At 49.7% G+C, this 25,132-nt stretch overlaps 1 protein-coding gene across 3 annotated transcripts in view; it reads left to right on the top strand.

Moving 5' to 3' along the window:
- The first annotated feature begins 12,029 nt into the window (after window positions 1-12,029).
- Window positions 12,030-25,132, top strand: part of HDGFL2 (HDGF like 2) — a 17,313-nt gene continuing 4,210 nt past the window's right edge. Inside the window, exons 1-9 of one of the 3 annotated variants that reach the window (XM_061422603.1) lie at window positions 12,030-12,222; window positions 14,622-14,698; window positions 14,792-14,930; window positions 21,086-21,277; window positions 23,034-23,150; window positions 23,258-23,329; window positions 24,229-24,391; window positions 24,530-24,605; window positions 24,762-25,071. In XM_061422603.1, coding sequence (XP_061278587.1) covers window positions 12,151-12,222; window positions 14,622-14,698; window positions 14,792-14,930; window positions 21,086-21,277; window positions 23,034-23,150; window positions 23,258-23,329; window positions 24,229-24,391; window positions 24,530-24,605; window positions 24,762-25,071 — 1,218 coding nt within the window. In that variant the 5' untranslated portion in view covers window positions 12,030-12,150. Of the gene's footprint in view, window positions 12,223-14,202; window positions 14,352-14,621; window positions 14,699-14,791; window positions 14,931-21,085; window positions 21,278-23,033; window positions 23,151-23,257; window positions 23,330-24,225; window positions 24,392-24,529; window positions 24,606-24,761; window positions 25,072-25,132 lie in introns of those variants that run through there. The other 2 variants (XM_061422602.1, XM_061422604.1) reach the window with 2 other exon arrangements.

Below are 25,132 nucleotides of genomic sequence, written 5' to 3'. Positions count from 1 at the left end.
GTGGAAAATTCTGAAAGAGATGGGAATACCAGACCACCTGACCTGCCTCTCGAGAAATCTGTATGCAGGTCAGGAAGCAACAGTTAGAACTGGACATGGAACAACAGACTGGTTGCAAATAGGAAAAGGAGTACGTCAAGGCTGTATATATTGTCACTCTGCTTATTTAACTTCTATGCAGAGTACATCATGAGAAACGCTAGATTGGAAGAAGCACAAGCTGGAATCAAGAATGCCGGGAGAAATATCAATAACCTCAGATATGCAGATGACACCACCCTTATGGCAGAAAGTGAAGAGGAACTCAAAAGCCTCTTGATGAAAGTGAAGGTGGAGAGTGAAAAAGTTGGCTTAAAGCTCAACGTTCAGAAAATGAAGATCATGGCTTCCGGTCCCATCACTTCATGGGAAATAGATGGGGAAACAGTGGAAACAGTGTCAGACTTTCTTTTTGGGGCTCCAAAATCACTGCAGATGGTGACTGCAGCCATGAGATTAAAAGACGCTTACTCCTTGGAAGGAAAGTTATGACCAACCTAGATAGCATATTCAAAAGTAGAGACATTAGTTTGCCAACAAAAGTCCATCTAGTCAAGGCTATGGTTTTTCCAGTGGTCATGTATGGATGTGAGAGTTGGACTGTGAAGAAGGCTCAGCACCGAAGAATTGATGCTTTTGAACTGTGGTGTTGGAGAAGACTCTTGAGAGTCCCTTGGACTGCAAGGAGATCCAACCAGTCCATTCTGAAGGAGATCAGCCCTGGGATTTCTTTGGAGGGAATGATGCTGAAGCTGAAACTCCAGTACTTTGGCAGCCTGATGCGAAGAGATGACTCATTGGAAAAGACTGATGCTGGGAGGGATTGGGGGCAGGATGAGAAGGGGACAACAGAGGATGAGATGGCTGGATGGCATCACTGACTTGATGGACGTGAGTCTGAGTGAACTCCAGGAGTTGGTGATGGACAGGGAGGCCTGGCGTGCTGTGATTCATGGGGTCGCAAAGAGTCGGACACGACTGAGCGACTGAATTGACTGACTGACTGAACTGACTGATTCTTGGGAAATGCCGAAGTATTTAGTGTGACGAAGTATTTAGTATTTAGGGTGACGTGTGATGATGGATGTATGAAACTTACTTTCAAATGTTTAAAAGCAAATGCATATATATTCACACAGGAATATAAAGCACATATGCAAAAATATTAACCACTGTTAGCGACTTTCCTGGTAGTCCAGTGACTAAGACTCTGGGCTCCCCATGCCGGGCTCCTTGGTTAGAGCCCTGGTCAGGAAATTTCCCTGGGCTTCCTTGATAGCTCAGTTGGTAAAGAATCCGCCTGCAATGCAGGAGACACCGGTTCGATTCCTGGGTCGGGAAGATCTGGAGAAGGGATAGGCTACCCACTCCAGTAGTCTTGGGCTTCCCTGGTGTCTCAGCTGGTCAAGAATCCACCTGCAATGTGGGAGACCTGCGTTCAATCCCTGGGTTGGGAAGATCCCCTGGAGAAGGGAAAGGTTACCCATTCCAGTATTCTGGCCTGGAGAATTCCATGGACTGCATAGTCCATGGGCCGCAAAAAGTCAGACAGGACTGAGTGACTCTCACTTTCAGGAAACTAGATCCCACATGCTGCAAGTGAGATTTAAGATTCTGCGTGCCGCAACTAGGAGCAACCATGGCCAAATAAACAAAAATAAGTATTAAAAAATTGTTGACTATAGGTGTAGGGTTGTGGTGGTTTAAAAATATGTCCAGGACTTCCCTGGTGGTCCAGTGGTTAGGACTCTGCACTTTTACCACAGGGGACACAGGTTCCATCCCTGGCTGTAGAACTAAAATCTCACTTGTGGCGCAGCACGGCCAGATACAAACAAAATAAATATATGCATAAAGTGTTTGACACTCCTGCTTTCCAAAGGTAGAAACTAATTCCCCTACCATTGAATGTGAGCTGGACTTAGTGACTCACTTTTAACAAATGGAGTAGGGCAGAAGTGGTAGTGTGCAACTTTGAGACTAGATCATAAAAGACATTGCATTTTCCTTCATGCTCTCGATTTTGTTTTACATATTTATTTTTGTCTGTGTCAGGTCTTAGCTGTGGCTGATTGCAGCTGAACGTCTTAGTTGCTCTGCAGCATATGGGATCTTAGTTCTTTGACTAGGGCTTGAACCTATGTCCCTTGCATTGGAAAGCAGATTCTTAACCACTGGACCATCAGGGAAGGCCCTACGCTCTTGCTTTTGAATGACTCCGTCTGGGGGAAGCCAGCCGCCATGTTGTGAGGGTGCCCAAGTGGTGATACGGAGAGGGCCCTGTGAGGAGGAGCTGAGGCCTCCAGTCAACAGCCGTGGGAGGGAGCTGCCACGGAAGGAAGCTGCCATGGAAGAGACTCCTCCAGTCTTATCTAAGCCTTCAGATGATGCGGTCCTGGCTGCATCGGTCTCATAAGAGATCCTGAGCCAGAACATCCCAGACCCCTGACTCTATGAATCTGCATAAGATAATAAATGTTTGCTGACAAAGGTCCATATAGTCAAAGCTATGGTTTTTCCAGTAGTCATGTACGGATGTGAGAGTTGGACCGTAAAGAAGGCTGAGTGCCAAAGAATAGATGCTTTCAAATTGTGGTGCTGAAGAAAACTCTTGAGAGTCCCTTGGACTGCAAGGAGATCAAACGAGTCAATCCTAAAGGAAATCAACCCTGAATATTCATTGCAAGGACTGATGCTGAAGCTGAAGCTCCAATTGGCCAACTGATGTGAAGAGCTGACTAATTGGAAAAGACCCTAATGCTGGGAAAGATTGAAGGCAGGATAAGGCGACAACAGAGGATGAGATGGTTGGATGGCATCATTGACTCAATGGACATGAGTTTGTGCAAGCTCCAGGAGGTGGAAGAATAGGGAAGCCCAGAGTGCTGCAGTGCATGAGGTCTCAAAGAGCAGGACACAACTTAGCAACTGAACAACAACAATAAATGTTTTCTGTTGTTTTGTTTTAATATGTATTTATTTGGCTGCACTGGATCTCAGTTGCAAAATGTGGAATCTTTTATTTATTTTTTTGGTTGTGTTAGGTGGGATCTAGGTCCCTGACCAGGGATCAAACCCACGGCCCCTGCATTGGGAATGTGGAGTCTTAGTCACTGGACCACCAGGGAAATCCTAGTGTTTGTTGTTGTTGTAGTTTTTTAATTTTTTAAATTAATTAATATATTTTTGGCTGTGTCAGGTCTTTGTTGCTGCATGCAGGCTTTCTCTAGTTGCAGTGAGCAGGGGCAGCTCTCTAGTGGTGGTGCTCGGACTTCTCATTGGGTGGCTTCTCTTGTTGGGGAGCCCAGGATCTTGGTGCTCAGGCTTCAGTAGTTGTGGCTGCAAGACTCTAGACCATAGGCTCAGTAGTTGTGGTACATGGGCTTAGTTGCTCTGTGGCATCTTGAATCTTCCTCTACCAGGGATTGAACCTGTGTCCCCTGCATTAGCAGGTGGACCACAAGGGGAGCCTTGTTTGCTGTTTTAAGCAACTAAATTCTGGGGTAATTTGTTAGGCAGCAGTAGCTAACTAATAGAATAACACACTATGTTACCATTATCATCTTTTCTAAATATTTGATACTGAAAATTCCAGTTTAGCACTGTGAAATAAGAGTCATATTGCTTATAGTCTCAAATGAAGATAAAGGGACTGTCCCCAAATTACACAGTCAGAAAATGCTAGAGACCCATTCCCACTTCCCTGAGAGTAAAGTGCTATCAGACTACTTTGTCTGTACATTGAAGATCAGGAGGCTCCTGGGATTCTTAGAAGCCTCATCTCTTCTCTCCACCCATTTTGCCCACTCTCCCTTAGCTACTTGGAACTATTCTTGCCTTATTACCTCCAGACCTTTGTCCAGGTATTCATTTCTACTGGAAGAGGCCTCTACCCAATCTCTCTAAAGAAATCTTCTTCCTCCAGGAAGCCCTCCCTGACTATCTTTTCCATACTGGTTGAAGTCTAATCTGAGTCCCCCAAGCACTTCCCTCTTATAAAAATCATTGGTAATATTTGCTGAGTGCTTTTATGTGTCCATGTTGTGTTTTAAAAAATCTTTTGGCCATGCCATGCAGTGTGTGGGATCCTAGTTCCCCAACTAGAGATTGAACCTGCACCTCCCGCATGGACGGTGCAGACGCTTAACCACCGGACCACCAGGGAAGTCCCTTACTGAGTGCTCTTCACATGCCATATTCTGTGTATCATCTTCGCAATCTTCACAGCAGCTCTGTTTATAAATCAAACACTGTTGGGATTCCCATTTTACAGATGAGTAACCTAAGGTCTGGAAAAATCAAATTGCTTGCTCTAGGTCACCTGGTTTTTAATAGCTTCTGATTATTGTGTTAAAAGGTATCTCAGAGTTGTAAAAAAAAAAAAAAAAAAAACCGAAAACCCAAAAACTCCTATGTTGTCTTTATTTTTTTTTTTTCCTATGTTGTCTTTAAAAAGCTTCATAGTTTAGTTTTTACATTTAGGGATACAATTAATTTTAAGATTTCTTTTTTATGTCATTTTTTTTAATTTTAAGATTTCTTCATGTGTGTGTATGATCTAAAGTAAGAGTCGAGGTTGTTTTTATGTATTCATGTGGCAGTTTAGTTGCCCTATAGAGAAATAGGACTTCAGTTCTATCGGACCAAGATTTTAACCCCCGTGATCAGTTGAATAGTTCACCCTAAATATGACCATGTCCTGATCCTGATAACCTGTGAACATGGTAACATTGTGCAAAAGAGATGTTGCAGATATGATTAAAGTAAGGACCTTGAAATGGGGAGATGATCCCGGATTATTTGGATGAGCACTGCCTAATCAACCCTGAATTCTCACTGGAAGCACTGATGCTGAAGCTGAAGCTCCAATACTTGGGAGCTCTACCACCTGATGTGAAGAGCTGACTCAATGGAAAAGACCCTGATGCTGGAAAAGACTGAGGGCAGGAGGAGAAGGGGTCGACAGAGGATGAGATGGTTGGATGGCATCACTGATTCAACGGACATGAGTTTGAGCAAACTCTGGGAGACAGTGAAGGACAGGGAAGCCTGGAGTGCTGCAGTCCATGGGGTCACAAAGAGTTGGACAACAACAGGTAATTACAGGGTCCTAGGTAAGAGAAACCCAAGTAAGATGGTAGGTGTTGTAAAAGGGCATCAGAGGGCAAACACACTGAAACCATACTCACAGAAAACTAGTCAATCTAATCACACTAGGACCACAGCCTTGTCTAACTCAATGAAACTAAGCCATGCCTGTGGGGCAACGCAAGATGGGCGGGTCATGGTGGAGAGATCTGACAGAATGTGGTCCACTGGAGAAGGGAATGGCAAACCACTTCAGTATTCTTGCCTTGAGAACCCCATGAACAGTATGAAAAGGCAAAATGATAGGATACTGAAAGAGAAACTCCCCAGGTCAGTAGGTGCCCAATATGCTACTGGAGATCAGTGGAGAAATAACTCCAGAAAGAATGAAGGGATGGAGCCAAAGCAAAAACAATACCCAGCTGTGGATGTGACTGGTGATAGAAGCAAGGTCCAATGCTGTAAAGAGCAATATTGCATCAGATCAGATCAGATCAGTCGCTCAGTCGTGTCTGACTCCTTGTGACCCCATGAACCGCAGCACGCCAGGCCCCCCTGTCCATCACCAACTCCTGGAGTTCACTCAGACTCACATCCATCGAGTCAGTGATGCCATCCAGCCATCTCATCCTCTGTCGTCCCCTTCTCCTCCTGCCCCCAATCCCTCCCAGCATCAGAGTCTTTTCCAATGAGTCAACTCTTCACATGAGGTGGCCAAAGTACTGGAGTTTCAGCTTCAGCATCATTCCTTCCAAAGAAATCCCAGGGCTGATCTCCTTCAGAATGGACTGGTTGGATCTCCTTGCAGTCCAAGGGACTCTTCATAGTCCAACTCTCACATCCATACATGACCACAGGAAAACCCATAGCCTTGACTAGACGGACCTTTGTTGGCAAAGTAATGTCTCTGCTTTTGAATATGCTATCTAGGTTGGTCATAACTTTCCTTCCAAGGAGTAAGCGTCTTTTAATCTCATGGCTGCAGTCACCATCTGCAGTGATTTTGGAGCACAGAACAATAAAGTCTGACACTGTTTCCACTGTTTTCCCATCTATTTCCCATGAAGTGGTGGGACTGGATGCCATGGTCTTCATTTTCTGAATGTTGAGCTTTAAGCCAACTTTTTCACTCTCCACTTTCACTTTCATCAAGAGGCTTTTTAGTTCCTCTTCACTTTCTGCCATAAGGGTGGTGTCATCTGCATATCTGAAGTTATTGATATTTCTCCCGGCATTCTTGATTCCAGCTTGTGTTTCTTCCAGTCCAGTGTTTCTCATGATGTACTCTGCATAGAAGTTAAATAAGCAGGGTGACAATATACAGCCTTGACGTACTCCTTTTCCTATTTGGAACCAGTCTGTTGTTCCATGTCCAGTTCTAACTGTTGCTTCCTGACCTGCATACAGATTTCTCAAGAGGCAGGTCAGGTGGTCTGGTATTCCCATCTCTTTCAGAATTTTCCACAGTTGATTGTGATCCACACAGTCAAAGGACTTTGTGGTTTTGGCATAGTCAATAAAGCAGAAATAGATGTTTTTCTGGAACTCTCTTGCTTTTTCCATGATCCAGGGGATGTTGGCAATTTGATCTCTGGTTCCTCTGCCTTTTCTAAAACCAGCTTGAACATCAGGAAGTTCACGGTTCACATATTGCTGAAGCCTGGCTTGGAGAATTTTGAGCATTACTTTACTAGTGTGTGAGATGAGTGCAATTGTGTGTGCAGTAAATATTTGTTAATGATAGGATTGAAATCTGATGCCCCTGTCTGTAAACTGGAGATCAAGCCTGCAGCACACACTGCATGCTCAGGTCACCTGCTAATTAGAAGGAGACGTTTCATGCAGTTCTATCTGGCAGGGCAGCCCCTTCCCCACCTTGCCTCCTGGGGCCAAGTACCAGGAACTGTTCTCTCAAGCACCAGGAAGAAACGTCACCTCCCCACTAGTGATGACTAGCGGTTCAGCTGCTGGCTTCAGTGACCACCGATTCAGCGGGAAGGTGTGGATCCTCTGATCTTCTCCCTTCTCAGCTGGCCACTTTGGGGCTCTCCCAGCCTCTTGGGGACTCTGCCCCCAGCAGAGCCTGGTACTTGTTTTTAGTTGTTCTCAGGTGGCTCATCAGTAAAGAATCCACCTGCTAATTCAGGAGACCCAGGTTCAGTCCATGTTGGGAAGATCTCCTGGAGAGGGGAATGGTAACCCACTCCAGTATTCTTGCCTGGAGAATCCCATGAACAGAGGAGCCTGGTGGGCTATGGTCCACGGGCTTGGAAAAGAGTTGGACATGACTGAGTGACTAAACAGCAACGTAGCTCTGTCAGGTCTGTGCAGGAAGCTTTGGTTTTTCTGCAGTGGCTCAAGGTCTGGGAGAGATGTTTGCACTGAAACAGGAGGGCCTTGGTGGCGGGAACCCAGAGAAGTGGCATTCTTGTCCTTGGACAGACCGGATTTATGCCCCTCTCTGGGCCTCAGTATCCCCATCTGTACTCTGGCCTAGGCCAGACCCCTCTGTACCAAGTCCCTCATTTATTGTGCAACTTCTTTCCTATATGAGGATGCCCAGATTTAGCAAATAAAAATATGGAATGCCCTATAGGATCTGAATTTCAGATACAAATACTTTACTGTTTTATATGCATAATTTCCTGGAGGAGAATATGGCAACCAACTCCAGTATTCTTGCCTGGGAAATCCTATGAACAGGAGAGCCTGGTGGGCTGTGGTCCATGGGGTTAAAGAGTTGGACATGACTTAGCACACACATGCATACATACTTTAAATTTATAGGGAATTCCTGGGAACACCTGGTGTTGCAATGGTTAGGACTCGTCACTTTCACTGCTGGGGCCCACATTTGATCCCTGATCCGGTAACTAAGATCCCACCTGCCCACCGGCATGGCCAAACAAACAAACAAAAGGTATGGTCTTAACCATTTCAGAAAGAAGTATGTGTCAGATATTTCTATTGGATGATATAAACTATGTGTTAGATATTGTTATTTGATGATATGTGTATTCATTCTTTATTATCTTATTGGTATAAAATATTTATGACACAGTCACCATCTTAACCATTTTTAAGTACACAGCTCAGTGACATTAAGCACATTCACATTGCTGTGTAACTACCCCCACCATCATCTCCAGAACTTTCTCATTTTCCCAAACTGAAACTTGTCCTCATGAAACACTGACTCCCCTTCCTCCTTCCCCAGCCCCTGGCCCCACCATCTACTTCCTGTCTCTGTGGATCTGACTCCTCTAGGGACCTCCTTTGGAATCAGACAGTGTTTGTCCTTTTTGACTAGATTTATTCACGGAGCACAGTGTTCTCAGGGTTTATCCATGGTGTAGAATGTACAACATTGTTGTTGTTCAGTTGGTCAGTTGTGTCCCTCTCTTTGAGACCCTATGGACTGCAGCACGCCAGGCTTCCCTGTCCTTCACTATCTCCAGGAGTTTGCTCCAACTCATATCCACTGAGTCAGTAATGCCATCCAACCATCGAGTCCTCTGCTGCCCCTTTCTCTTTCTGCCCTCAATCTTTCCCAGTAGTGGGTTGGCCAAAACGTTTGTTGGGGTTTTTTATAACATTTTACAGAAAATTCAAATGAACTTTTTGGCCAGTCCAGTAAATACCTTTTTCGGAAAAGGCAATGGCAACCCACTCCAGTAGTCTTGCCTGGAAAATCCCATGGACGGAGGGGCCTGGTGGGCTGCAGTCCATGGGGTCGCTAGGAGTCAGACACGACTGAGCGACTTCACTTTCGCTTTTCACTTTCAGGCACTGGAGAAGGAAATGGCAACCCACTCCAGTGTTCTTACCTGGAGAATCCCAGGGATGAGGGAGCCTGGTGGGCTGCCGTCTATGGGGTCGCACAGAGTCGGACACGACTGAAGCGACTTAGCAGCAGCAATGTCACGAATATTGCATGGAACATACTTATACTAAAAAAGTATAACTATAATTCATATTTTAAAAAATCCTGAATTTTTTTGAAAAAATATTTATTTACTTGTTTTTGGCTGTGCTCAGTCTTCATTGAGGTGTGTGGGTTTCTCACTGTGATGGCTTCTCTTGTTGCCAAGCACAGGCTCTTACAGTGGTGGCGCAATAGTTGCGATGCATGAGCTTTGTTGCTCCTTGGCATTTGGGATCTTCTTAGACTAGTGATGGAACCCATGTCCTCTGCATTGGCAGGTGGATTCTTATCCACTGGACCACTAGGGAAGGAAGCCCCAGGCTTCCTGAATTTTATCTGTCAATTTTACCTACAGCCTTTCTTCATATAGCAGCCTAAAGAACTTTTTCTTTTAAAATGTCTTTATTAATAAATTCATCTTTTTCTTTCTTCATTTTTCTGGCTGTACTGTGCTGCATGCGGGATCTCAGTTCCCCAACCAGATATTGAACTCATCCCCTTGCAGTGGAAGTGCTGAGTACTAACCACTGGACCACCAGGGAATTCCCTAGAATTCATCCTTTTTAAAGTGTATAGTTCAATGAATTTTATTGTATATTTTATATTTACAGAGCTCTTGGACCATTGGAGAAGAAAATGGCAACCTATTCCAGTATTCTTGCCTGGAAAATCCCATGGACAAATGAGACTGGCAGCCTACAGTCCATGGGTTCGAAAAAGAGTCAGACACGACAGTAACTAAATGACAAGGACCACTACCAGAATCTAGTCTTGAAACATTTCCATCACCCTAGAAAGAAACGTCATACTCCTTTACCGTCACTATGTATTCCCAGCCTCAGCTTGAGGCAAATACTGATCTACTTTCTGTCTTGAAAATTTTGCCTTTTTTGGACGTTCTCATGTGACATAGGAACCATAGAGTATGTGACCTGATGTCTGGTTTTTTTCCCACTGAGTATATTTTTGAGGTTAATCCTTGTCGTGTATATCAGTCCCAGGTTTCGTTTTCTTGCTGGAGGGTCAGCGATAAAATTCATCAGAACAGGGCTTATTTGGTTTATCTGTTTACCTGTTGACAGACATGTGCATTATTTCCCCTTTTTTGTTTTTGTGAATAATGCTGTTATGACTATAGCTGTGTAAATTTTGGCATGGATGTTTGTTTTCATTTCTTTTGGGTAGATACATAAAGTTGAAATTGCTGGTTCATATTAAACTTCGCTCATTTTAACTTTTCATATTAAATTTTGTAAAAAAAAAAACAAAAACCTGCCCTTTTGAGATATATTTCATGTGCACAAGGATGTTTCTTGAGATTAACATATTATCTCCGTACCCTGTGCCCAAATCCCTCCATTTTTTCCCCCAAGAAGTTAAAACCCAAGCGTGTCACTGATATTCACAAGGAACAAGACAGGTCCTCAATGGACCCTTTTGCTGTCCCTTCTACTTCAAATGTCCCTTCCAGCGCCCACCTTACTATATGGACCTGTGTCTAGTCATCTTTTATCTCTCTGGTTAAACTACTATCTCCTACAGCAAATCCTTCTGTTCCCCCAGGAGAGACGAATTCTCCGCCATTACTCAGCTCTTTTTTTAAAATTGGAATATAGTTGGTTTACAATGTTGTGTTAATTCCTGCTGTACAGCAAAATGATTCAGTTACATGTGTCTTTTCCATTATGGTTTATCACAGGTTATTGAATATAGTTCCCTGTGCTATACATTAGGACCTTGATTATTCATCTCTTTTTTCTTTTTAAAAATTAATTTATTTATGGTTGCACTGCGTCTTGGTTGCTGCGCTAGGGTTTTCTCTGGGGCGGGGTTGCGGAGCGGGGAGGGCGCTATTCTTCCTTGAGGACCAGGGGTCTAACCAGTGTCTCTTGCATTGTTAGGCGGATTCTTACCCACTGTTCTTGGGAAGTCCTATTTAGCTCTTTCTTAAGCGCCCTATTTTACCCCTAGTCCCTTCCCTGGGTCCTAATTATAAAGAAATTGATATTTCTTTTACATGCTAAAACTCGAATACTTCAAGAGCGAGGGAGATAGCACCTCAGCGCTTCCAGTATTTGCTATTGTCTGGCAGAGTATAGGGGTGGTGATGTCCGTTTAAACTTTACTCCTCCATAAGATGGGTACCATTATGAATCCCGTTTTACAGGTGGGGAGACGGAGACAACTGAGATTAGGTAACTCGTCCAGGCTCAATACAATTTTCTCGACTGAATTAACACGTATTTTGGGTATTTTGTGGCTCTGCAACATGGTGCTCAACAAACTTGTCGCGAGTGAAGAAATAACGTTTTGTGCAGTTTTGGGCTGGTTATCCTCAAATCTCCACATGGCCCGCCCCTACACCTAAGCCCCGCCCCACAGCAGGCAACGGCGCGTCCCTATTTTGAGTTGAACCTTGTCTCTTACTATATCCAATGGCAGACAACCGCTTAAGCCCTTCCTCCTGTGATAGCCAATGCGCGCTCTCTACCTTGAGCCGCTTTTCTTTTGGTACCCAATGGCCTTTAACTCCATATTCTGTCCCCCCTCAGAGGCGCGGGAGGCTATCAACGACGCGCCCCCTACAGTGATTGGGTCTTCTTTCCTGTACTATCCAATGGCATGTTTCCTACTTAAGGTCCCGCCTCCCATGGCGGTCTATGGCCCGCCCCTCTGCCCTGGCTGCCCGCCTCTTCACTCTTTGAGAGCCCCTGTTTCCCTCCACCCACCTTTCCTCTTTCACCTCCCATAACCTCCTTCCCCACCCATTAGGCATCTTGGTCACGCCCCCTTGGATCTACCCGTTATCCAATCCCGTTAACTTGCTCTGCTCCAACCCCTCTTCTCATTGGTCCCGTTGTGCCTCTATCCCCGCACGTGGTTCTGAGCGACGTCGTCGCCCGCCCGTGACGACTGGAAGGCGGGACTTCCTGCGGGGCGCTGGCCAATAAACACGCTCCGACCCGCTACCCCGGCCACCGCCCCCGCCCCCTCGACGCCCTGCTCCCGCCCCCGGCTTTGCCTCCCGCTGCCGCCGCCTCAGCCGCAGCCGCTGCCGCTGCTGCCGCTTTCCGCGGCCTGGGCCTCCCGCCGCCAGTATGCCGCACGCCTTCAAGCCCGGGGACCTGGTGTTCGCCAAGATGAAGGGCTACCCGCACTGGCCGGCCCGGGTGAGGCCGCGAGGGATATGGGCCAGTCGACGGAGAGTGGGGGTGGGGGGTGGGGCAGTAGGGGCCACGGCCTGAAAGACTTGCACACTGGAGGTCTGGGGGGCTCTGGGCCTGAGGAACCCGCGCGCCCGGAGTTTGGGGGGACCTGAGCCTGGGGGATCCGCTTGCCTCGAGGTGTGGGGGTCCCCAGCCTGTAGGACCCTTGCGCAGTGGTTGTGGGCGAACCTGAGCTCGGAGGTGTGAGCGTCCTGGACTTGGAAGAATTCGCCCGCTTGGGCTGTGGGGGGAACTTGGGCCTGAGGAACCCTAGCTCCGGGGATGTGGAGTGTCCTGAACCTGGGGTACTCGCTCTTGGGGTCCCAGAGCCTAGGGACATGGTTGTTGAGGGACCTGGGGCTGACGGACCAGAGTTCAAGTTTGAAGGCGGTGAAGGGAGCTGAGGAATTTGGGATTTGAGGAGAGAGCCCAAACTAAGGGAAGGAGGTATCCCAGAGAGAAGGATATCTTTGAGGGGACAACAAGAAGCCAAGTTCTGAGGGGGCTCCTGGAGAAATGTGTGAAGGGGTCTAGGGATAAGGGTTCCAGTAAGGGAGAAGAGCTGAAGGTCAAGGTTGAGACGTGCTCAGGAGGCCTGGTGCTTGGAGATAGGGCTGGGGGCTTGTGTTTACAAAGTCGCTGGAGCTGTGGGGGACTTGATTTGAAAATATGAGGCATCAGAGACCAGAGATTGGAGTAAGACTTGTTTGGGGGACCTCGGCACTTGTGCCCTGGGAGGAAACCCCTGCCAGACCCTGGTGGAGGAGTCTGTTTGGGGCATGGAGTAGGGGGTACGGGGTGGGGAGGAGGGCTTGGGATAGAGAGAGGCCTGAATCAGAGACCAGCCTCTGGTACTCAGGCTGGAAAGAGAGTGCTAGAGGAGGGGGTTGGGCTGAGAGGATTCTGGGGATCCCCTTTGGAGGAAGCTGATATCCAGAGGTGATTCGAAGGGCCCAGGTCTGACGGAGTCTTGGGCAGGAGTCCCAGATTTCCAGAGTGAAGTTTCAGGCACTGTGTGTGGGGCAGCCCGGTGTGGAGGAGAGGTCCAGAGGTGGTTGTCATCCCCGAGTCAAAGTCACCCCAGGACCGGAGTTGGTGGAATATGCACTGTAGGACTGAAGGAGTTTGGAGGGGGAAGCAGGTGAAGGATGAAGCTGAAGTTTCGTCAGGAACAGGAGGAGCTCAGGAGTGGCCTGGGAGATACTCTGGGATGCCTGGAGACTCCAGCCTTGCTTCCTGCCAAACTCTGCCTGCCTCTGGGTGGAAGTAAGCAGAAGGGCATTGCCCAGGGCTGGGGGTTTGATTGCAGAGAGGCCACCATAAGATGCCAAGAGTGGGCTCAAGGACCACTAACCAGGCAGCGCTGAGAGTGGTCCACAGCTGGTGGTGCTGCTGCCAGGATGTCTGGGCTTCAGGCTCAGAGGCAGGTCCTGGGTGAGGTCAGAGCAGAAGCAGGCCTGGAAGCCCTGGCCAGCTGGTCTTCAGGGTGATGCAGTTTGGTGATGCTTGCGATGGACATCTGGGCCCCAAGGACTTCGAAGAGTAGCCCAGAGAACTGAGGAAGGACGTTTGGGGTAGAGGACAGGGAAGGTTCCAACTGCCCCCAGACTGTGAAGAGGACAGGAAGGAATTATTGAGGACCAGAGAACCCATTCTAACCTGATTTGCTGGGGCTTACTTTCTTGGGGGCACCAGAGTGATGAAACTTTACCGACACTTCCCTTCCTCCCAGAGTACCAGCTTCTCCCTCTCCTCTGCCCCCTCCCGCCTCTGCTAGCTCTCGAAGCCCAGAGAGCTTCCAAGCACCTGATTGGAAGGGAAGGGGCTGCTAGCCTCCTGTGGGGAGATGACTGACAACTGCTGGAGCCCATGGGCCTGCAGGGAGAGGGTGGGACTTCCTGGATGCTCGGGGCCTGTCTCCTGCAGCCCACCCCCCACCCTCTGCCTCCTTGGAGCTGCCAGCTGCAGCCTCTGGGAGCCGGATCACCGATCGCCTCTTTGCGGGAGGGGGTCCCGTGGGAGGGTCCTGGGAGTTCACAGAAGCAGGGCTTGGCCCCACCTCCTGGCTGCTTAGAGCTTTTGGTTTTGCCCAGGTGAAACACCTACCTTGGGGAAAGCGGGGGGGCGGGCGGGGGCGGGGGGACGACGACGACACAGGTATGCAGTGGTTGGGGGGCGGGAAGCGCTGCTCAGAAGAAGGCAGAGGCCTAATTAGAAGGTGATGCGTCTTCCTCCCTGAAAGGGCCCCTCCACCCATCATGCTTCTCTCCAAGTAACAGCCGATTTCTTAACGGGTTTCCTGGGTCACTGGATGAAACAGCTCCCAACCCCCTAGCAGGCCCCTCACTGGCCTCTTCCTACAGATCGATGACATCGCCGACGGTGCCGTGAAGCCCCCACCCAACAAGTACCCCATCTTCTTCTTTGGTACACACGAAACGTAAGTGTCCCCCGCTGGGGGCGGCTTCTTGCCACCTGGTGCCTCCAAGGTGGCCTGGCTCACAGGGCCCGGCCCTGCGTTTCCTTTCTCCAGAGCCTTCCTGGGACCCAAGGACCTGTTCCCCTACGACAAGTGTAAAGACAAGTACGGGAAGCCCAACAAGAGGAAAGGCTTCAATGAGGGCCTGTGGGAGATCCAGAACAACCCCCACGCCAGCTACAGCGCACCTCTAGTGAGTCCTTGCCTGGGGAGGTGGTGGGCACGCGGGCGCACCCGGAAACAGAGGTGGTCTTAGCGCGCCTTTGGTGAGTCGGGGCGGGGGCGGGGGCGGGCACAGGTGCACCGGGGAAGAGAGGTTGTCTTAGCGCACCTCTGGTGAGTCGGGGCAGGGGAGGCTGCAGGCGCGCGCACCTGGAACCAGAGGTGGTCTTAGCGCGCCTCTGGTGAGTCCGTGCAGGAGAGGGCAGCGGGCACTCACGCATGGGGGACCAGAGGTCGTCTTAGCTTGTCCCATCAAAAAGGAGCGGCCTCTGGACCAGGGCTCCTCCCACTGGGCACCGCTGACATTTGGGGGCCCAGTCGCTTTCTGTAGGAGGGGGCTGCCCTGGGTACTGTTGGGGAGGGGGATGCCTCCACAGCCCGTCACCCTCTTGATGCCAGTAGCTTCTCCTTTACCCAGTTGTGCCAACCAAACATATCTGCATGCCTTGCCAACTGTCCCCTGAGTCAGGTGGAGGGGTGCAGGGTCCCACCCTGCTTCCCCCCAGACCCACAGCTCTAGAATTAACCTGAATGTATAGCAGTGTTGTGAGAGCTCCTAAGAAACCTTTTGTTTTCTAAGGAAAAAAATATTTTTCTTTCAATAACACCGTTTCCTTCCCCCCTTACTGCCAGGTTTTCAGACATGGGAAAAGGGTGTAATGAGAACACTTGCTGAGGTGGGAAAGAAACCCTAAGAGTCACAGAGACAACATCTGAGTGCCAGATTACCATCTGAACATTCAGGGGAAAAAGGGAATTTAGAGAAGCTGAAGTTAAATTTGTTCAAAAAAAACCAAAAAAAAGCCATGGGAAGCTGAGGATGAAGTGGGGGATGGGTGCCTCGCTCTGGGTGTTTGGGGTTGTGATGCAGAGGGGGTGTCAGGGTGGCCTGGCCTCAGGAGTTGTGGGCTGCAGGTTGGCCGAGAGACTAAGCAAATTGACTGCAGGGCTCAGAGCTCAGCTGTTAGGGAAGAAATGGACATTCGGCGTGGTCTGTGGGCAGGGAAACGGGAGTCAGAGGATCTTTCTGGTTTCTGTGAATGAAGGTCTGTGTAGCTCTGCAGCATCTGGTCCTGCTTGAAAACACAAGGTCTCGAGATGGTCTTCATGCACCTCTCCTGTGGCTCTGTCCACCCACCAACCTGGCCCGCCCTCTTGTATAGACAGACCCCTGGGGCGTGAGGGCCACGCACTAGGCTGGGGATCAGGAATCCCAGGTGAAACCAACACACCTCCTGTCTTCTGGGAGCTCACTGTCCAGAGCTCAGGAGTCCATTCAGCGGATCTCTCCTCTGCTGAAGGTTTGGCAGGCCCACCCTTCCTGCATGTGTGTGCTGTCTTACTTGCGCCTCCTGCGAAGAGTCTGGGAGATGGATGTTCCCCTTGTGTTGGTGCCAGCCTTTCTCCGGGCTTTGCACGTTCCCAACTTGGGTAAAGGGGTTGGACATCCTTTAAGGTAGTTGACAAGATCCTTTTCTGGCCCCAACCCAAGTTCTAGTTCGTCTTGTCTTAAGCTTCTCGCCTCCTGGTGAATCATCGCACCGTTTAGTATTTATTATACACCCACAGCCTGTAAAGTACAGAATAGATTGATGCCTGCCCTCGAGGAAATGAAACGCGAAAACAGTGTGGCTCTGATACTCAGTCATCTCCGCACAGACTCCCCAAGTTGAGAAGTTGCTGTAACATATTACTGCTGTCTGGTTCTCGGACCTGTCAGTGCTTCCAAAGCAAACATTGGTTTCAAAACATGGATCCTAGGGCCCCACCCCGAGAGGTTTAGGTGTGGTGATTTAGGGCTGAGGCCTGGGCACCTCGAGGCATTTCGCCTCCCTCATTGTCACTTCTCCCGGGGCCCATCCACAGCAGTCTTCTGAAAGTGCTGCTTTTTGAGGGTGCCCCAGCAGTCTGTCTTTTCATCCTATATGTTTTTAGTTTATTTTTACATTTCAGGTGGGAGTACAGACTCCTGTACAAGACTGAAAAGTGCAAAAGGGCGGCCGCTCTGTCTCCCTTTCTTCTTAAGGTAGCCCAAGCCTCCAGTGTCTTGTGTTTCCTTCGAAAATTCTCTGTTCACTTAACACCCCGCATAGCTGCCTTTTTGGAAACCCTCATGGAAAAAGCAAGAGAGTTCCAGAAAAACATCTATTTCTGCTTTATTGACTATGCCAAAGCCTTTGACTCTGTGGATCACAATCAACTGTGGAAAATTCTGAAAGAGATGGAATACCAGACCACCTGACCTGCCTCTTGAGAAATCTGTATGCAGGTCAGGAAGCAACAGTTAGAACTGGACGTGGAACAACAGACTGGTTGCAAATAGGAAAAGGAGTACGTCAAGGCTGTATATTGTCACCCTGCTTATTTAACTTCTATGCAGAGTACATCATGAGAAACACTGGACTGGAAGAAGCACAAGCTGGAATCAAGATTGCCGGGAGAAATATCAATAACTTCAGATATGCAGATGACACCACCCTTATGCAGAAAGTGAAGAGGAACTCAAAAGCCTCTTGATGAAAGAGGAGAGTGAAAAAGTTAGTTTAAAGCTCAACATTCAGAAAACGAAGATCATGGCATCCGGTCCCACCACTTCATGGGAAATAGATGGGGAAACAGTGGAAACAGTGTCAGACTTTATTTTTCTGTGCTCCAAAATCACTACAGATGGTGACTGCAGCCATGAGATTAAAAGACGCTCACTCCTTGGAAGGAAAGTTATGACCAACCTAGATAGCATATTCAAAAGCAGAGACATTACTTTGTTCGTCTAGTCAAGGCTATGGTTTTTCCTGTGGTCATGTATGGATGTGAGAGTTGGACTGTGAAGAAGGCTGAGTGCCGAAGAATTGATGCTTTTGAACTGTGGTGTTGGAGAAGACTCTTGAGAGTCCCTTGGACTGCAAGGAGATCCAACCAGTCCATTCTGAAGGAGATCAGCCCTGGGATTTCTGTGGACGGAATTATGCTAAAGCTGAAACTCCAGTACTTTGGCCACCTCATGCGAAGAGTTGACTCATTGGAAAAGACTTTGATGCTGGGAGGGATTGGGGGCAAGAGGAGAAGGGGACGACAGAGGATGAGATGGCTGGATGGCATCACTGACTCGATGGACGTGAGTCTGAGTGAACTCCAGGAGTTGGTGATGGACAGGGAGGCCTGACGTGCTGCGATTCATGGGGTCCCAAAGAGTCGGACATGACTGAGCAACTGAACTGAACTGAATGCTCCACTTGGCTTTATTCCCCACGACTGGTCCCCCTTGTCATGCAGAGAACAGCTTCATTCTTTTTGATAGCCTTCACTTGGTGTGCTTCCAGCAGGAGCGTGCGGCTGGACCTGTTCCCACGTCCCCCCCCCAAGCCAGGAAGTAGGAAACAGTGTCTCAGAGTGGTTCTAGCTGTGTCCCAGCTGAGGTGGGCTGTGGGGGTGGGAGGTTGGCAGCCTTTTCTGCACTTTACAGCTGAGCACACTGAAGCCTGGAGCATTCACTTGACTGCCCAGAGGGACCTAGCTAGAATGTGAGACTGGGACCAGGGGCTTTTACACTTTTGCAACCAGTCACCCTGTGGGGCATCCTGGGTACTGTGGGCTATGGAGCAGCATCTCTGGTCCCATCCACTTGATGCTAGGGACCCCCCCCCCATCTTGATAATCTGAATGTCTCTAGACATTGCTAGATGCCCCCCAGGGGATAGAATCACCCCTGGCTGAGAACCACTGACCTAGGATCCCAGTTGATACCTCTTTGTGACCTGGCAGAAGAGGAGGTGAAGGGACCTGTCCCACTAGCCGGTTCGTGCTGTGCTGGGACTCAAACCCAGGCCTCACGTCTCCTAGGCTGAAATGCTTTTCTGGCCAGTGCAAGGTGGGTGGGGTCCTGGCAAGGCAGGCAGGCCCGGAGACTGACCAGCCTCTGTCCAGCCCTGACCTGGGCCCTCCACCTTCCTCTGGCCACCCAGCTGCACACCCTCACTGCTTCTGGCTCCAACTCCTAGCTTCTATGGTGTTTCCCATCACCCTGGAGCCTCCACCACACACACACACCCTCATACTCTTTCACTTCTTGCTTTTTTCTCAACTAGCGTGGCCCCTGACTGTAATGACACCGAGGAAATGTGGCCTTTTTTAGTTTTTTCCCCCAATGTTCTTTTTTTTTTTTTTGTAATACTTATTTGGCTGCATTGGGTCTTAGTTGCCACACATGGGATCTTCAATCTGCATTTTGGCATGTGGGATCTTTAGTTGTTGCATATGGGGCTAGTTCCCTGACCAGGGATCGAGCCTGGGCCCCCTGCATTGGGAGCTCGGAGTCTTAGGCACTGGAGCACCAGGGAAGCCCCCTCTCCTGCCACTTTCTTCTCTTCCCTGCACCCCAGCCACACCCACCTCTTTGGTTCCTAAGGAGCACTTCATTCATGCCTGTGCTATACAGTAGGACCTTATTGTTGTTGGTATGCTGTTTTGTTTGAGGCATGTGGGATCTTAGATCCCTGACCAGGGATTGAACCCATGACCCCTGCAGGGGAAGCATGGAGTCCTAACCACTGGATTGCCAGGGAAGTCCAGTAAGACCTTGTTATTAATCCATTCTATATATAGTAGTTTGCATCTGTAATCCCAGCCTCCCAATCCTCTCTCATCCCCCCACCCCTGGACAAACAAGCCTGTTCTCTATGCCTGTGAGTCTGTTTCTGTTTCATAGGTGTGTTCATTTGTGTCATATTTCATTATTTTAAAAAAGTTTTTATTGGAGTATATTTGACTCACAGTGTTGTGTTTCAGGTGTACAGAAAAGTGAATCGGTTATACATACACATGTATCTCCTCTTTTAGATTCTTTTCCCATGTAAGTCATTATAGAGTGTTGTGTAGAGTTCGCTGTGCTGTGCAGTAGGCCTTCATTAGTTGCCTCTTTTATATATAGCAGTGTGTACATGTCAGCCACAGTCTTCCAATTTATCCCTCCTCTTCCCCTCCCCCATGATTATCGTAAGTCCATTTTTAACATCTGTGATTATATTTCTCTTTTATAAATAAGTTCCTTTGCACCATTTTATGGATTTCACATATAAGCAATATCATACAGTACTTGTCTTTTTTTCCTGACTTGCTTCACTTAGTGTGATCATCTCTAGGTTTATCCATCTTGCTGCAAATAGCATTATTTCCTTCTTTTTATGGCTCAGTAGTATTCCTTTGTATACATATGCCACATGGTTATCCACTCATCTGTCAATGGACAGGTTGTTTTCCACGTCTTGGTTATTGTTGTGAATAGTGCTGCAGTGAACATTGGGGCACATGTATATTTTCGAATTATAATTTCCTCTTGATATAAGCCCAGGAGTGGGATTGCTAGATCATATGGCAACTCTATTTTTAGTTTTTTTGAGGATCCTCCTTACTGTTTCCCATAGTGGGCTGCACCAGTTTACATTCCCACCAGCAGTGTTGAAAGGGTCTCTTGAAATGGCCATGGCTGGTCTCCCACTGGATTGTAAGCTCCCCGGGGGCAGGGCCCACACCCTGTTCTCTGGGTGGTACCATCCACCTGGCACAGTGCCTGGCACCTGGCCTCTGCTCACAGACGAGCCCAGCACTCACTGAGCATAGGGGCAGTGCTGGCTGTGTTTGCTGTTTCCTTGGCTGTTACTGCCTGAACTGATGTTTTGGGTAAAACAGAAATAGGAGTGCCTTGAAGTTCACACTCAGAGGTCCTGTCCTAGGTCGGCCTCCTCCTCAGTACTTGGAATAATAATACTTTTTACAAAAGTCAGACCTCCATGGACCTCCTACCAGTCTGGGCATTGGCCTAAGTACGCCACTCTGTCTCACCCGACCACAGCCCTGTGAGACCAAAGCAGTCTTGTCCCCACTGCTCAGATGTGGGAACTGAGGCCCAGAGGCTTAAGTCACTGGCCCAGGGTTTGCCCTCAGATCCCGCAGTGCCCAGCACTCATGGGTCCATCTTGCCCTCTGCCTTAGCCCTTGGAGCTCCCTGGGCCTCAGTTCCCTCATTTGGAGAGCAAGCAGACCGGATCCTGATACTCGAGACCCAGCCTGTGGGTGCATCTGTGCGACAAGCTCTGTGGTGACCTGCTGTCTCTGTCCCCCACTCCCCAGCCGGTGAGCTCCTCCGACAGCGAGGCCGCTGAAGCAGACAGGGCAGGTGGCAGCGAGGATGATGAGGACCGGGGGGTCATGGCCGTCACAGCTGTGACCGCTGCAGCCACCGGTGACAGGATGGAGAGCGACTCTGACTCTGACAAGAGCAGCGACAACAGCGGCCTCAAGCGGAAGGCTGTGGCCTTGAAGGTAGGGACGGGGCATGCCTGTCCTGTGGGGGCTGGGCCCTTCCTCTTCCTCAGAGGCCCCATCTGGCCGCCTACTCTCCCTCCCCGGCCTTTCCTTCTTGTGGTTTTTAGTACATTCACAAAGTTGTGGCAGCGTCACCTCTGTCAGTTCCAGAACTTTCCATCACCCCCAAAAGAAAGCCCATCCCCTTTGGCAGTCCCCCATGTCCCTACCCACAGCCCCTAGTAACCACGACCCCACTGTGTGTGTCTGTGGATCTGCCTGTTCTGGACGTTTCCATCAGTGGAATCACACCCTGTGTGTCCTGTGTCTGCTTCTCTCACTGAGCATTGTGTTCTAAGAGTCCATCCACATGGTAACGAATGCCAGGGCTTCTCTCCTTTGCATGGCTGAGAGATGCTCCCAGGTGTGGAGGGACCACAATTGTTTATCCATCATCTGTTTCTGGCCATTTGGGATGTTTCCAGTGGGGGAACCATCACAGATAACACAGCTGTGAACATTCATTCACGTACAAGTTTTGCATGGACGTGAGTTTGAAATTCTTTTGGATGTATTCTCTTTCCTGCTTCCTCCCAACCCCTTCCTCTGCCTTGTGACTGCTTCTGAGTATTCGGGTGCAGAGTGAAAGGATTAGGATCTAACAGCAAATTCTTTTGATGGAGGGAGGCATTCTTTTATTTATTTATTGCCCTTGCCACATAGCATGTGGGATCTTAGTTCTGCAACCAGGGATCAAACCCGTGCCTCCTGCGGTGGAAGTGCAGAGTCTTAACCACTGGACTGCCAGGGAAGGCCCTTTTTTATGATTTTTAAAAAAATATTTGGTTCCAGTTATAACAATAAACCATGATCATTGTAGATAAATTAAAAGGTATGAAAAGCATAAAGCAGTGAGTGAAAAACACCCAAATTCTCTGAGGGGGTTTTTGTGCCAAAGGACTGGAAGCATTCTGCTGTGTTTCTGTGCGCTCTCGAGTGTGATCAAGTGTGTGTGTGTGTGTGTGTGTATGTGTGTGTAAAGCACAGACTGGCAATCATGCACACAGTATGTGTCTTGCTGGTTTTCCACCTAATAGACAATCATTTCCTTGTCCTTAACTATTACTTGAAGGTTCAGTTTTCAGTGGTTGAGAAGTAATCTCTGATATGGATGAATTCTGACCAACGTATTGTTAAGAGTATTGGACCTTTGGCTTCTCCGCGTGGCACTGTTTTTTACAAGTCTCAGTTGTTTCTGTTGACAGTTGTTGGAGGAGTTAACAGAAATACGTCAAATGTTCTCCTCCCATCCTACCCCTTAGAGAGAAACCAGAATTTGTAGGTTAACATGTATTCAGGTTTTATTTTTTGCTTTTATCTTTGCGTTAAGTGAATGTCATTATTACAGTTCCTTTTCCCCCATACTAGGGAGACACTTAGACAGCCTCTTTCATTGTTACCCAGCACCCTAGCTCATTTTTGGTGTTCCTTTCCCCATGGTTGGCAGGGGCAGGGAGGGGGATGGTCTGTGTCTTTCTGCCAGGTCTCTGTGTGTTTAAGTCCTTTAGGAATTTTTCATGAGTGGAATCGGGTCGTATTTGTCTTCTGTGACTGGCTTCTCTCACTGAGCATAATGTCTAGGTTCAGTATACCTGGTTTTTATCAGATTCTCAAAGGGGTTCCTCCCCCTCCGAAAGCTTCTTAGGCTGTGGGTACTTCATCAAGCACAAGACCTTTCTCAGTTGCTGATCCATTTGGGCTGCTCCCCTTTTAGATGTCGGTCTCAAAACGAACCCGAAAGGCCTCCAGCGACCTGGATCAAGCCAGCATGTCTCCATCTGAGGAGGAGAACTCAGAAAGCTCCTCCGAGTCAGAGAAGACCAGTGACCAGGTGAGCAGGTGGCTAGAGCGAGAGCACAGGGGAGGGATGCTCGGGCGGGGCCGCGTGTGGGCCTGCTGCCTGTGGGCCCCATGTCCAGCTCCCTCCTCTCCACCCAGGACTTCACCCCTGAGAAGAAAGCTGTTGTCCGGGCCCCACGGCGGGGCCCCCTTCCAGGACGGAAGAAAAAGGTACAGAGGTTTGGTTTGGTTTCCTTCCCACATGGTGGCCTGGGAAAGTTCCTTGCACATCTCTCCATGGTCAGCAGCCACGGCCCTCTGTTAGGGGTGGTCTGATTTTGGAGGAGAGGAGGCCATAGCCCCAGGGTGACCCCAGAGCCCACTGACATCTGCCTTCACTCCTAGCTTTGCTCTGGTTTCCAAGCACAGTGTGCACAGAGCACCTCCCTGGAGGAGGCTACTCTGCTCCCTGGAGAGGTACTTAGAAGCCCATTTGGGAAACGAGATGCTAGGGTCGGAAGGGACCAGCCAGGGTGCTATTAGGGGCCCGGAGAGAGAGAGAGAGAGAGAGAGAGAGGAGGGAGAATGTGTGTGTGTGTGTGCCTGAATATGTGTACATGGGTATGGTGTGTGCATGAGTGTGTATGTAGCAGTTTGTGTTCTCACATGTGCAAGGGCCTGTGTGTGTACAAGCATGTGTATATAAGCATGGTGTATGGGTGTGCACATGTACCAGTGTGTGTGTGTACGTGTGTGGACATGATATAGTGTGTGCGTGTATGTTGGAGTGTGTTGTTTTACATGTACAATATGCATACGTGTGTGAAAGCATGTGTCCTGTCTGCATGTGTACAAGTACGTTGTGTGTCTGTACAAGTGTGTGTGTCAGTGTGTGAGCGTGGGCTGTGTGTGCATGTACCTGTGTGTGCATGTACCTGTGTGTGTCAGCATGTCTCAATCACTGTGTCTCCTGCAGAGGAGGGGGTGGTCCAGGGGGGTGCCGACATCCTCACCGGGTGAATCGCGCTGCCTGGGCTTCCTGGTTCTGGGCCAGAAGGAAAGGTCTCCAGTTGGGGGAGGGGTGCACCCCCCTCCCCGCAACTCTCACCGTGCCCGGCCTCCTCCAGAAGGCGCCGTCTGCATCAGACTCGGACTCCAAAGCAGAATCGGACGCGGCCAAGGCTGAGCCAGTGCCCCCAGTGAGGTCGCCGTCATCGTCCTCCGCCTCCTCCTCCTCTTCCTCCTCGGACTCGGAAGTGTCAGTCAAGAAGCCTCCGCGGGGCCGGAAGCCAGGTGGGTTTGCTGGGGGTGCCGCGCGGGGCCTGGGCCTGGGTCTGGCCTGGTGGGGCTGGGTGGGGCTGGGAGAGGCCCTCCAAGAGATGAACCTCCCGCCCCAGATGCGGGCGAGCTTACCCCTCTTTTCTTCTGCAGCCGAGAAACCTCCGCCCAAGCCCCGCGGGCGGAAACCTAAGCCTGAGCGGCCGCCCACCAGCTCCAGCAGCGACAGGTGGGTGCAGGGACTTGGCAGGGGTGCAGGCGGCGGGTGGGTGCGGGGCCCGGGATAGAGAGCACTAGGTGGGTGCAGGGCCCCGGGGGGGCGCAGGCGGCGGGCGGGTGTGGCTTGAGGCCCCATGATGGCGTGCTCACTGGCCCGCGCCCTCAGCGATAGCGACGAGGTGGACCGCATCAGCGAGTGGAAGCGCCGGGACGAGGAGCGGCGGCGCGAGCTGGAGGCGCGGCGGCGCCGGGAACAGGAAGAGGAGCTGCGGCGGCTGAGAGAGCAGGAGAAGGAGGAGAAGGAGCGGCGGCGCGAGCGCGAGCGTGGGGAGGCGGTGCCTGGGGGCAGCGCGGGCAGCAGCGGCGACGAGCTCAAGGACGACGACGAGCCGGTCAAGAAGCGTGGCCGCAAGGGCCGGGGTCGGGGCCCGCAGTCGTCCTCCGACTCGGAGCCCGAGGCCGAGTTGGACAGAGAGGTATGTCTGTGTAGCACCGGCTGAGCGCCCGGACCAGAGACGGGGCAGCAAAGGCCGGCCC

This window comes from Bos javanicus, chromosome 7, assembly GCF_032452875.1.
Source record: "Bos javanicus breed banteng chromosome 7, ARS-OSU_banteng_1.0, whole genome shotgun sequence".
NCBI classification, from domain to species: domain Eukaryota; kingdom Metazoa; phylum Chordata; class Mammalia; order Artiodactyla; family Bovidae; genus Bos; species Bos javanicus.
Note: the sequence above shows the minus strand (reverse complement) of the source record. Positions and strands in the feature narration are given on the sequence as shown.